The 11,609-nt window shown below is 41.5% G+C and overlaps 1 protein-coding gene across 1 annotated transcript in view; it reads right to left on the bottom strand.

Annotated features, from left to right (window-relative positions):
* Positions 1-579: 579 nt before the first annotated feature.
* Positions 580-11,609, bottom strand: part of LOC138743798 (polycystin-2-like protein 1) — a 133,195-nt gene continuing 122,165 nt past the window's right edge. Inside the window, exons 13-17 of the mRNA XM_069899402.1 lie at positions 10,301-10,422; positions 7,312-7,429; positions 1,513-1,652; positions 890-1,025; positions 580-600 (exon numbers count right to left, since the gene is read on the bottom strand). Of these exons, the coding sequence (XP_069755503.1) occupies positions 580-600; positions 890-1,025; positions 1,513-1,652; positions 7,312-7,429; positions 10,301-10,422 (537 nt within the window). The remainder of the gene's footprint in view (positions 601-889; positions 1,026-1,512; positions 1,653-7,311; positions 7,430-10,300; positions 10,423-11,609) is intronic.

Raw genomic sequence — 11,609 nt, 5'->3', positions numbered from 1 at the left:
TGACTCAATCTCTCCTCATAGGCCAAACCCTTCATCCCTGGAATTAACCTGGTGAACCTCTCCTCTGAACTGCCTCCAAAGCCAGTACATCTTTCCTCAAGTAAGGAAACCAGAGCTGTATGCAACCAATTATAAAAATAACTCTTTAAACCATAAGGTGTGTTAATCTCTGTCAGACATGCTCTGCAAGAGTCTCAGGATGATGTGCTGTCCCTGACAAGGAGAGTCCCCAGTCCAAAGATGACTGACCCAATTCAGAGCAGGTTTCGATTGAAATGTTATATTGGAGTGTGGAGACACCCGAGGAACTGCAGATGGAGCAAAAAAGAATCTGCTGGAAGAGCTCATTGGGTCGAGCAGTATCAGTCGGGGGAGAAAGAATAGTCAATGTTTTGGGTCGGAGTCATTCATCAAAAGAGATACAGTATAGTAACAGGCCCATCTGGTCTACGAGCTGTGGTGCTGAACTACCCCTAATTAACCTACTAACCTGGGAGGAAACTGGAGCACTCAAAGGAAACCCACACGGTTACAGGGAGAACATATGAATTCCCTATTAACTATTGTTCAATCTGTCGTTTAATACCTATTGTTCCCAAGCTGGGGGAGCGCCAAGAATGCAGAGCAAGGGTCAGCCCTAATCACTCTCCCTTCTTTTTATGCCTCCCTTAACACTGAGCATCCCTCTGTTTCAGACAAATTTGCAGTCTCAGTGTCTCCATGCTTCTGAGCATGCCCTCTTTCTTCAGCGCCGCTTTTCTTGATGTAACCTAGCTAGCTTTTGAGATAGTGCCCAAATAACTGAATTAAAAAAAACCCACACTTCCTTTCTGTCGGTTAACTAAGAAACATTTTGTGAAGGAAAATTAAAATAAATGGTCAACTTTACCTCTTGAACATTCCGGAGCATCTTTCCCACCATGTCTTTGTCCTTTCCCATTATCTGAAGTTTAACAGTGATTTCATGAAGTTTAGATGTAATGGAGCTCACTGAATGTTCCAGATGGACAACCCGTCTTCCCAATCTGAAATAGCATCACACTGAATTAGCAACACAATGAAACACTGTGGCTAACAAGAAATTTGTTTGCTCGACCCATAACTCCCCGATGAGTTTTTCCTACGTTGTGAACCTTTTAAAGTCTTAAATGTTCATTTTTGGTTATTTATGTGTTAAGCGTTTGATGCTGAGGAGGTGGGGCGGGGGGAGGGGGGGAGGAGACACAGAGAGGGGAAGGGGTGTTAGGTTTGGACTTAATAGAAAATTTGCTTGGTTTGGATAAGTTATAATTGACATAGATTTGTAGATACTGTTGAGGACAAAGTTGTAAACGGTTGAGTTCAAATCTGCAAAACTATAAATAAAATATTCAAAAAAATAAAATAAATTTGCTTGCTGAGAAATTACTTGTCCAACATCACGCAGGGATTTTATTTAAGTGAGATCTGTTAGATCCCATTGCTTTGTTTCATTTTTGTTTTTGCATCCACCATCCCTCCATGGATACATACGTTTGGAACTCCTCATTCGTCACGTTGCCATTGGGTTTGTTGCTGTTGTTTTTGGTAGCCTCAAAGTCAGTAGATTGGTTGAATACTGTGGAACCATCCATGTTCCTTCCCAAGTTCTCTATCTCAGCACTTAGAGCCATCTGTAAAATAGAATAATAGATATTGAAGTGATCCGTTAACTCTGGAATGCTAGTGTGATCCATTCAGAGCTGAATGCACTGCAGTCAGAAATTTTACCCTCCAGATAGTTGACAAAGTCAAAACCTTTGCTTATTATATTTTGTTCAATATTAAAGATCTGGGCATCACTGTTAAAGCCAGCATTTATTTCCCCATTCCTAATTCCTGCAGAGAAGAAGCTAACAGTGAGCACCTAATTGAAATGGCCTACAGGGGTGAGGACAGCACCTAGCCTTGTGCGGTGCTGAGAACAATCTGTTACGGAATTTAGACATGCGGGAAGCCACACCCGCGTCCCAATTTACATCAATGGAGCGGTGGTGGAGCATGTACAGAGTTTTAAATTCCTGGGGGTCCATATCTCTGCTGATCTCACTTGGTCCTTGAATTCATCAATTGTGATCAAAAAGGCACAACAACGTCTTTATTTTTTGAGGTCCACCTCTGATCAAGACTGCTGTTGGATTTTTATAGATGGACAATTGAGAGTGTCTGGTATTTCGGTGTGGTACGGGAATTCTTCTGCACGAGACTGTATGGCACTCCAGCAGGGAGTGAAAACTGCCCAATGAATTGTTGGAATGCAATTGCCTACCATCGAATCTATCTATAGGGATGGTGTTTGGACAGGGCGAGGAACATTATTAAAGATGCCACACACCCTAACCATGAACTATTTACACTCCTACCATTGGGCAGATGCTATAGGAGCCTTCGTTCATGCATCACTAGGCTTAAAAAGAGCTTTTTTAAATGAAGCCATGACAATGTTAAACACCAATTCACGGCTCTGACTGGTGCTACACTCGTATTTTATAACCAGTAATTTTTAACAATTAATTTTAGAATAATGTGATTTTAATCACATATGGTTTATTGTCTGTTTTTGTCATAATATATGTACCTCTATTTTAAATTTTGGCCGATGCTGATTGTGTTTCACTGGCTGGTCTATTAGCAGTGTACTGCAGATCCTCTGGTGTAGGTGAGCAACTGGGTAGGGAGTTCCAGGATTTAGACAGTGGTGATGAAAAACAGACAACACTCTATATTCCCAAGTCAGGCTGGCATGTGACTTGGAAGGGAATAAAGATGATGTGGTACTCCCATGCCTTTGTAGTTCCTGAACGAGGAGGTCGTGAGTAAGAGGACGTGGTTTTGGAAAAGTCCAGATTTTAGGATTTACAAGGGAATGCACGACTGGTTAATTATACCAGTTGCTCCTCTGGAGATTTCACTATTTGAAAATAAACAGCAGATTGGGAGCCACAAGAGAATGCAAATGTTGGAATCTAGAACAAAAAAAAACACACCGGAGGAATTCCGACCATGAGGCAGCATCCACGGAGGGCATGAACAGTCAGTGTTTCAGGCCGAGAAACATTGACTGTCCATTTGCTTTTGTGGGTGCTGCCAAACCTGCTAAGTTCCTCCAGCAGTTTTTTTTTTTGCAGTTGACTGGGAGTGGTTGTTTGAGGGTAAATTGACATCTTATTTCTGGAGCCTTTGAAGGATGAAAGGATGGTGCGCTGTTAGCCAGAATCAGAGACACACAAGGTAAAGACTGTACAACAGGCTTTAATCCACAAAGACTTCCACAGAGCCAGGGTGGCTGTGGCTGCAGCAACTCTGAGTGAGGCCTCGGGAGGCCGGCGCAGGCTTATAATCCCAGAGGGTGATTGACACCCGACTGGGTGGGGCTTGATCCATTCAGGCTGACTGATTGGCAGCTGGCCAGTTGTTGTCCTGTCCCCTTACACTTCTGCAGTAGGCTGGTGGTGTACCACCACAGAAAGTAAAAACAGCAAAGGAACCTTGCATGACAAGAGATATTGTGAGTTCAGTCAAAAAGGAAACGTGTTTTGGACAAGGCCTTGGAGAAATAAAAAAAAAGCAAAAAAGAAACAACTCAAACAAGATGCTAGGAGGTCTTAAAGGGGCCATGAGATGTCCTTGGCAGTGGGATTAATGTGAATCCAAAGGTATTATATACATAATATCCAGAGCAAGAGGGTAGTTAGGGAAAGGGTAGGTCCACTCAAGGTGAAATGGTGGGACTTATGCCTGGAGCTGAAGGAAACTGATGAGGTTTTTAATGACCACTTCAACAAGGAGGGAAACATGGGTGATACTGAGATCAGGGAGGGATCTTTTGAGATTTTATGGTATATTGATGTTAAGAAGGGGGAGGTATTGAATGCCTTTTAAAACAATAAGATGGACAAGACCCCAGGGCCTGATGGAATACAGCAAATGTGCTCAGCAGGTCACACAGCATCCCTAGCAAGTAAAGAGCAACTAACATTTTGGACCTGGGCTCTTTGAAGTGATGGGGAAGAAGGCTAAGTGTAGTTCTCTGGCTGGATGTGGAAAGGGGTGGCAAGTTGTAGGAAAGGATACAGAGCAGTAGGGAAAGAGAGAGACACTGGGGAGGGAGTTAGCAAAAACTGGAGGTTGGAGAGTGCCCAGACATTGTTTCTCCAAATTGTCGGTGCCCTCAGTTTTGCATAAGAACAGACTCCAATTTGCAAGTGGCCTCCCTGTTCTTTCCTTCTCCTATTAGAGAAAAATATCGCTTCTCAGCTTTGTTCTACCCTCCCACCCGTATCTATTACCTCTCCCTCCCCTCCTCTCCCTCTTCCCAACTTTTTTATCTAGGCTCTTGCCTGTCTTTGGTTACACCTAAAGATGGGCCTGAAACTTTATTTACCCTTTACATCCCCTGGATGCTGCACAACTTGCTGAGTTTCTCCAGCATATTTGCAGACTTTCTTGTTCAGCACCTAATGGTATCTATCCCAAGATATTGAAGGAAGTAAGGGATAAGATTGCTGGGGCTTCGACAGTGATTGTTGCATTCTCCTTAGCTATGGGCAATGGGCTGAAAAATGGAGAATGGGCACTGTTCCTTTGTTTAAGAAGGGGAATGGAGGCCAAATGGGGAACTATAGGTCAGTGTGCCCGGGGAAATTATTTGCAAAGATGGTTGGGGATAGGATTTTCTTGCATTTGAAAAGGCATGGAGTTATTAAGGGTGGTCAGTATGGCTTTGTGTAGGAAGGGAATTGTCTCTCAGATATGATTGAGATTTTTGAGGAAGTAATGAAGATGATAGACAGAAGATCAGTAGATGTTACTTACCTAGACATTGGTTAAGCATTTGACAAAGTTTCTCATGGTAGGCTGGTCCAGAAAATTGCACACAGGGTCTGAAGTGACTCGATAGGTTAGATCAGTGGTTCTTTCCATTCTCAAACCACTTTAAGTATTCCCTATGCCATCGGTACTTTGTGATTAGTTATGGGATTGCTTAAGGTGGTATGTGGGTGGAAAGAAAAAGTTTGAGAACAACTGGGTTAGATTTAAAATTGGCTCAGCCATAGAAGGCAGAGTATCGTAGCAGAGTGGTGTTATTCGGACTGGAGATCTGAGACGAATAGTATTCCATAAGGATAAGTGCTGGCACCTCTGTTATTTATAATATATACAGGCATTCCCTGCTTTACTAAGCTAGAGCGTTCCTATGAAACCTTTCAGAAGTCGAAATGACATAAGGGAAGACCCATTCAACACTATTGGAGGCCATTTTTGTAAAAGTGAAAACCCATTCAAATCCTTTCATAAAAGTGAATTTTCTCAATTTGTAAAGTGGGGTATACTTGTATAAGAATGATTTAGATTAAAATATAGGTAGTCTGATTGATAATTTTGTAGATGACAGAATAATTGGTGGGAACAAGGAAGTTTGTCAAAGGATGCAGCAGAAGATCAGTTGGAAATTTGAGTAGAGAAATGGGAGAATGTGTTTAATCCAGAGAAGGGTGAGGTATATGAGGTGATGTATTTTGGGAAGTCAAATGTGAGAGGAAAGTATACAGTAACCGGCCAGACCATGAGGAGAACTGAGCTCAGAGCACAAGTTCATAGATCCCTGAAGGTAGCAACATAGGTTATTCGTGTGGTAGAGAAGGCAAATGGAATGTTTGTCTTCATCACTCAGAGCATTGAAGATGAAAGTATGTTGCAGTTGAATAGAGCTTTGGTTAGGCCACAACTGGATTATCATGTGTAATTCTGGTCATCGTGTTGCAGGAATCATGCGGAGCTATTGGAAAGGGTGCAGATGAGGTTCACTGGGATGTTGGCTAGATTGGAATTTTGTTTGGATTGGAATATATTAGCCATAAGACAAGGTTGGAGTGTTGGGAGGTCAAGGGATGACTTGCTATAAGTACATAAAATTATGAGAGGCGTAGATAGTCAAGAATCATTTTCCCAGGTGCAGAAGTCAAATCCTGGAGAACATAGCTTTAAGGTGAGACGGGGGAGGTTCAAAGAAGAATTCTGAGGAAAGGTTTTTAAACAGAGGGTGATATATGCCTAGAACATTTGCCAGAGGAGGTGGAAAAGGCAGATACAATAGCAATATTTAAAAGGCATTTAGACAGTTACATAAACTGGCAGGGAATAGAGGGATATATGGACCAGGTGCAGGCAGATAGGATTGGCTTAGATTAGCACCATGGTGGCCTGAAGGGACTGTTCCTGCAACTGTTCTATGTTCTCAACAGAGAGCACTCCAAGTGTCAGACACACTGCTGCTTCAAAACAGTTTCAGAAGAGTTTACAGGACAAAAAGCATGAATGCAGCTGTTCAAATCCTATTGTGACAGCTGGGAGACTTCAATTTGAGAAATTGAATAATCTTTCACTAAAAATGAGCACTAGAATTGGTGACTATAATTACTGCATTGTTGTAAAAGCCCTTCTTGATCCACTATATCCTTTAAAGAGGAAATCTGCCCATCCTGACCATATGTGACTCCAGACTTCAATGTGGTTTACTCTCAGCTCTGTTCTCAATTGAACAAATGATGTTGGACAATAAATGAGACCTTTGCCACCATGTGAATACGTTTATAAAACAGGGGTTGTAGCTCAGTGACCTCTGATGGACCACATCCAATGTGCTGTGAGGTGATGCATTCTAAATGGACAATTCATACTCTACACTCGGGCAGATGCCAATATTGGTTCCATTTAAATGTGGATAACTTGTAATCCACGACTATTTGTCAGCATGAGACAAAATGTCAAAGTACACACTGGAATTGCCAGAGATGTCGATGAATAAATAAAAAACAAATCAACCAGAGATCATTGGACCAAACAATGAGAAAGTGACTCCACTTTCAGGCAGCCTTCATGGAGAGGAATGGTCAGTCAATGCTTGGGTCGGCACCCTTCATCAAGAATAGATCCCAGCGAAAAATATTGACTGACTATTTTTGTGTTTTTCTAATACATTTATGTTTAAATATTCCAGGAAGGAAAAAAACCTGAGACTTTTTGTTATTTGCCAAGTCTCAACACTCCTCCGCAGGGTCCATCTGCCCGGTCTGACTACTGTCAGCTGTGTTCCAAATAAAATTTAATCCTTTAAATGATCATTTGTTATTAAAATATTGTGATTTCCTTTTAACAGCATCCACTGGTCAGCGGTAAATGCCAGATTATTTTTTGGGTGGGGGGTATCGTAATCAAAGGGATTCGCTCGAAATCAATATCCTATTCAACAACATATATGGTAATTCATGTTCCTTGGTTCCATTTCTTTACCTTCTTTTCTTCCAATTCATTCCTCATCCGCATCTGCTCTTCCTCGTCCAGAACTTTATTGTCGTCATTGTCAAATTTTTCAAAAGTGTCTTTGATTTCTTGGTCAGAGTGGCCTAAGCTGAAAGACAGTTGTTTCTTGAATATAAAGCCATCAAACCAGTTTCATGAAAGTTGTTGGACTTGATGGTCCCAGTGGGATGAACATATAACCATATATAACAATTACAGCACAGAAACAGGCCTGTTTGACCCTTCTAGTCCATGCTGAATACCTTCTCCCACCCAGTCCCATTGACCAGCACCCAGTCCATAATCTTCCATACCTCTCTTGTCCATATATCTATTCAACTTTTCCTTAAATATTAAAATCGAACCCATATCTACCACTATGACCAGAAGCTCGTCCACACTCCCACCACCCTATGAGTGAAGAAATCCCCCCCTCTTGTTTCCTCTACACTTTTCTCCCTTCAATCTCAATCCATGTCCTATTGTTTGAATCTCCCCCACTCTCAATGGAAAAAGTCCATCCACATTTACTCTATCTGTCTCCCTCATAATTTTAAATACCTCTATCAAATCACCCCTCAATCTTCTATGCTCCAGGGAATAAAGTCATAGCCTGTTTAACCCTGTAACTCAAAACTTGAAACCAGGCAACAGTCTTGTAAATCTTCTCTGCATTCTCTCTATTTTGTTGATATCCTTCCTATAATTCAGCAACCAAAACTGCACACAATATTCCAAATTTGGCCTCACCAATGCCTTATACAACTTCCACATGACATTCCAACTCCTGTACTCAAACTCTGATTTATGAAGGCCAACATACCAAAAGCTTTCTTCACCACCCTATCTACATGTGACTCCACTTTCAGGGAATTATGTACCAGAATTCCAAAATCCCATTGTTCTACTGCACTCCACAATTGTCTACCATTTAATGTATTTGACTTTTGCTGATTCATCCTACCAAAATGTAGCACTTCAGTATTAAACTCCATCTGCCATCTTTCTAACTGTCCTATATTCCTCTGCAAGCTTTGAAAACCTTCCTCACTGTCCACAGCTCCACCTATCTTAGTATCATCTGCATACTTACTAATCCAATTTACCACCCTGTCATCCAAATCAACAGTGGACCCAGTACCGATCCCTGAGGCACTCCACTAGTCACCGGCCTCCAATTTGACAAACAATTTTCCACCCCTACTCTCTGGCACCTCCCATCCAACCAGTGTTGAATCCATTTCACTACTTCAACATTAATACCTAATGATTGAACCTTACTGACTAACCTCTTATGCGGAACCTTGTCAAAGGCCTCACTGAAGACAACGTCACAGCCTTCCCTTCATCAACCTTCTTCGTGACCTACTCGAGAAATTCTATGATTTATTAAACATGATCTACTGTGCAAAAACCATGTTGACTACTCCTAATCAGTTCTTGTCTATCTAAATAATTGTATATCCCATCTCTAAAAACGCTCTCCATTAATTTACCCACCACTGACATCAGACTCACTGGCCTATAATTACTCAGTTTACTTTTAGACCCTTTTTGAAACAGTGGAACAACATTAGCTACCTTTCAATCCTCTGGCACCTCCCCCATGGCTAATGGCATTTCTGTCAGAGCCCCTGCTATTTCTTCACTTACCTCCCTCGAGGTCCTAGGAAATATCTTGTCAGGACCCGGAGATTTATCCACCTTTATTCTCTTTAAAATAGCCAGTACCACCTCCTCATTAATCTGTATATTGTCCATGACCTCACTACCAGTTTTCCTTACTTTACCTGACTCGATATTCCTTTCCTTAGTGAATACTGAAGAAAAAAAACATTGAAAATTTCCCCCATCTCTTCTGACTCCTCAAGGGGCCCAATTTTATTTTTAATATGCCTGTGGAATCCCTTTGTATTTATTTTTTTTAACCTTGCCTGCCAAAGCAGCCTCTTATCTCCTTTTAGCCTTTCTAATTTCTTCCTTACGATTTTTTTGTGCCTTTCTTATATTCCTCAAGCTTCTCATTTGTTCCCTGCTGCCTACACCTATTGAACACATCCTCTGAACCAAATTCCCAATATCCCTTGAAAACCAAGGCTTCCCAGCCAAACATGCTGCCAAGCCCTCTCTCCCTGCTTTCCTCCCACCCTCCAGGTCCTCTCCACAAAGGTCCTTCCTCATCCCAGCTGATGCAGCACATCTTCCAGGTGTTCAGCCTCAATGGCAAGGATCATTGAGGATCCTTCTACACAGACAGTATCTGTCCTTAGCCAAGAGAATGAACAGGAGCTTGACCAAGGTAAAAGAGGGTGAGATAGAAGCCTGGAACTTGAGAAACGAGATTAAAAAGAAATCTTCCCAGCATATTTGTCAGATTGATCAGTGTTGCTTGTTCAAAATGGAAATATTTCTTTTAAGGGATGAACAAATATGATACATTGGGGGAGAGTTCTTTATAGCAAGACACAAGCCCAAAGCCTCACGCACAACAACCTTGCAGGAGCGATGTCAGACAAAGGTTTGACAATTGCTTGGTTTGGTCAGGTATCAAAGACTGATATTTAACAATTGAGGTGACAAGGAGAAGTAGGAGGGGCTTATCAGGCCGGTCAGCACACATGGGTAGAAATGGCCAGCCAATGCATTGGGTTGAGACCATTTACAACTGAATTCTGCCACTGTGGGAGAGGGGAGGTGGGGACACACCATACAATTTCTAAGCTGTTGAATTTTCGTCATTGTTTTGTTGCTATTTCAGATTACTACTACCTACTTTATTTTTCTCACAAGCAATTACTTTCAGAAACTTTGTTCATTGACTCACATTGTGCTTGTAAATTAGAGATTCTAATTCATCCTTTTCACAATTTTCCCAGTTCATCTGGAAAATGAAACCATTCCAGTTTGAACTTGCCCTGTGGACAGTTACATTTTTTTTAGCCACTATATGTTAAAATCTATATTCTAATTAAATTCATACTCCTTAAGATTGTTTCTAAAATCCTCAAAATCCAGCTCCTTGGATCCATTCTGAAGAGTTTTCTGCACATCAGAAATTCGCTCTTTTTTCAGTTTCATTTTCATCAAAGCCTTATTATAGCCCTAAAAGTCAAACAGAAAATATAAAGACATAAATGTTACTTAGTGTAAACTGATTGAAATGTTTACGTGTAAAATTTCATGACATTATTTCACCACAGAAGTTAAAAGGCACAAATGTGCACAGAACCACCACAAGGTATTGGTGTTAACCTTTGAACATTGCCATCACAAACAATGTTCTTGCTGCATTAAATCTCAAATTCTCAATAGTTGCTTGTGGACTATCTCTGTGGAATAGTTTTATACAATCTTTAAGCAACCAAACTTGTCGACTTCTCTGTATCTATGTGTGAAACATACAGTGACACTCTCGCAGAGCACTGGAAAAATTTCTCCAAACCTGCCTCTGCAAACTTACTGGAAGGATAAGCAAATTAACATCTAAGAGGCCAGTATCCAAGGAGAGGTTAAAGTTCAGCTTGCCATATTTTTTCAAGCCCAATATCAGACTCCTGAAACCTTAGGAGAGGGCAGCACTGTTATTGTAGCAGTTAGTGCCACGCTGTTACAGCACCAGCGATCCGGGTCTGCAAAGACTTTGTCTGTGTGGGTTTCCACTGAGCACTCTGGTTTCTCCAAAATAGATGGATGGTTTAGGTTAATTGGGGAATTTGGGCAGCCCAGGCTTGTGGGCTAAAAGGGCCTGGTACTGTGCTGTATGTCTAAATTTTTAAAAATGTAATAATTACTGACAGAGAAAGAACAAACTTTACTGAAGAAGGAAAATTCAACGTGGTCTGGGGATCTCGAATCTATTCATCAGAAGTAAAAGAAGATTTGAGTCAGTCAGCACCATATCACAAACTACCCACCCCCTGGATCCACCAGCTACTCCCTCCCCACCTATGGAAGAGCCTGCAGTTCCAATACTGGCCTCAGCAGCCCCCAATGGACCCATGACATTGGAGTGAATATCTCAATCCAGAGATGTCGCATGTAGAGGCAGCTCAGAATATGACACAAATTTCCCTCTCCTACATCTCTCACTCCCCATAACTGTGCTCTCATTGCTGCCTTTCTTTGGTAACCTTCCTTTTCAATGTAATCTTGCTCTCTGTGAATTGTATATAATTAGAGATAATCTGTTGGTCTGCTTGCTGAAGAACCCTTCTCAGAGTACTAAGTAAGCATTTGGCGACAAATAAACTCAGAACTTAACCGTACTGGAGAGGGTGCAGAGGAGTTTC

The sequence above is a fragment of the Narcine bancroftii genome, chromosome 10, assembly GCF_036971445.1.
Source record: "Narcine bancroftii isolate sNarBan1 chromosome 10, sNarBan1.hap1, whole genome shotgun sequence".
Taxonomy (NCBI): domain Eukaryota; kingdom Metazoa; phylum Chordata; class Chondrichthyes; order Torpediniformes; family Narcinidae; genus Narcine; species Narcine bancroftii.
This window is presented reverse-complemented; position numbering and strand designations above follow the sequence as displayed.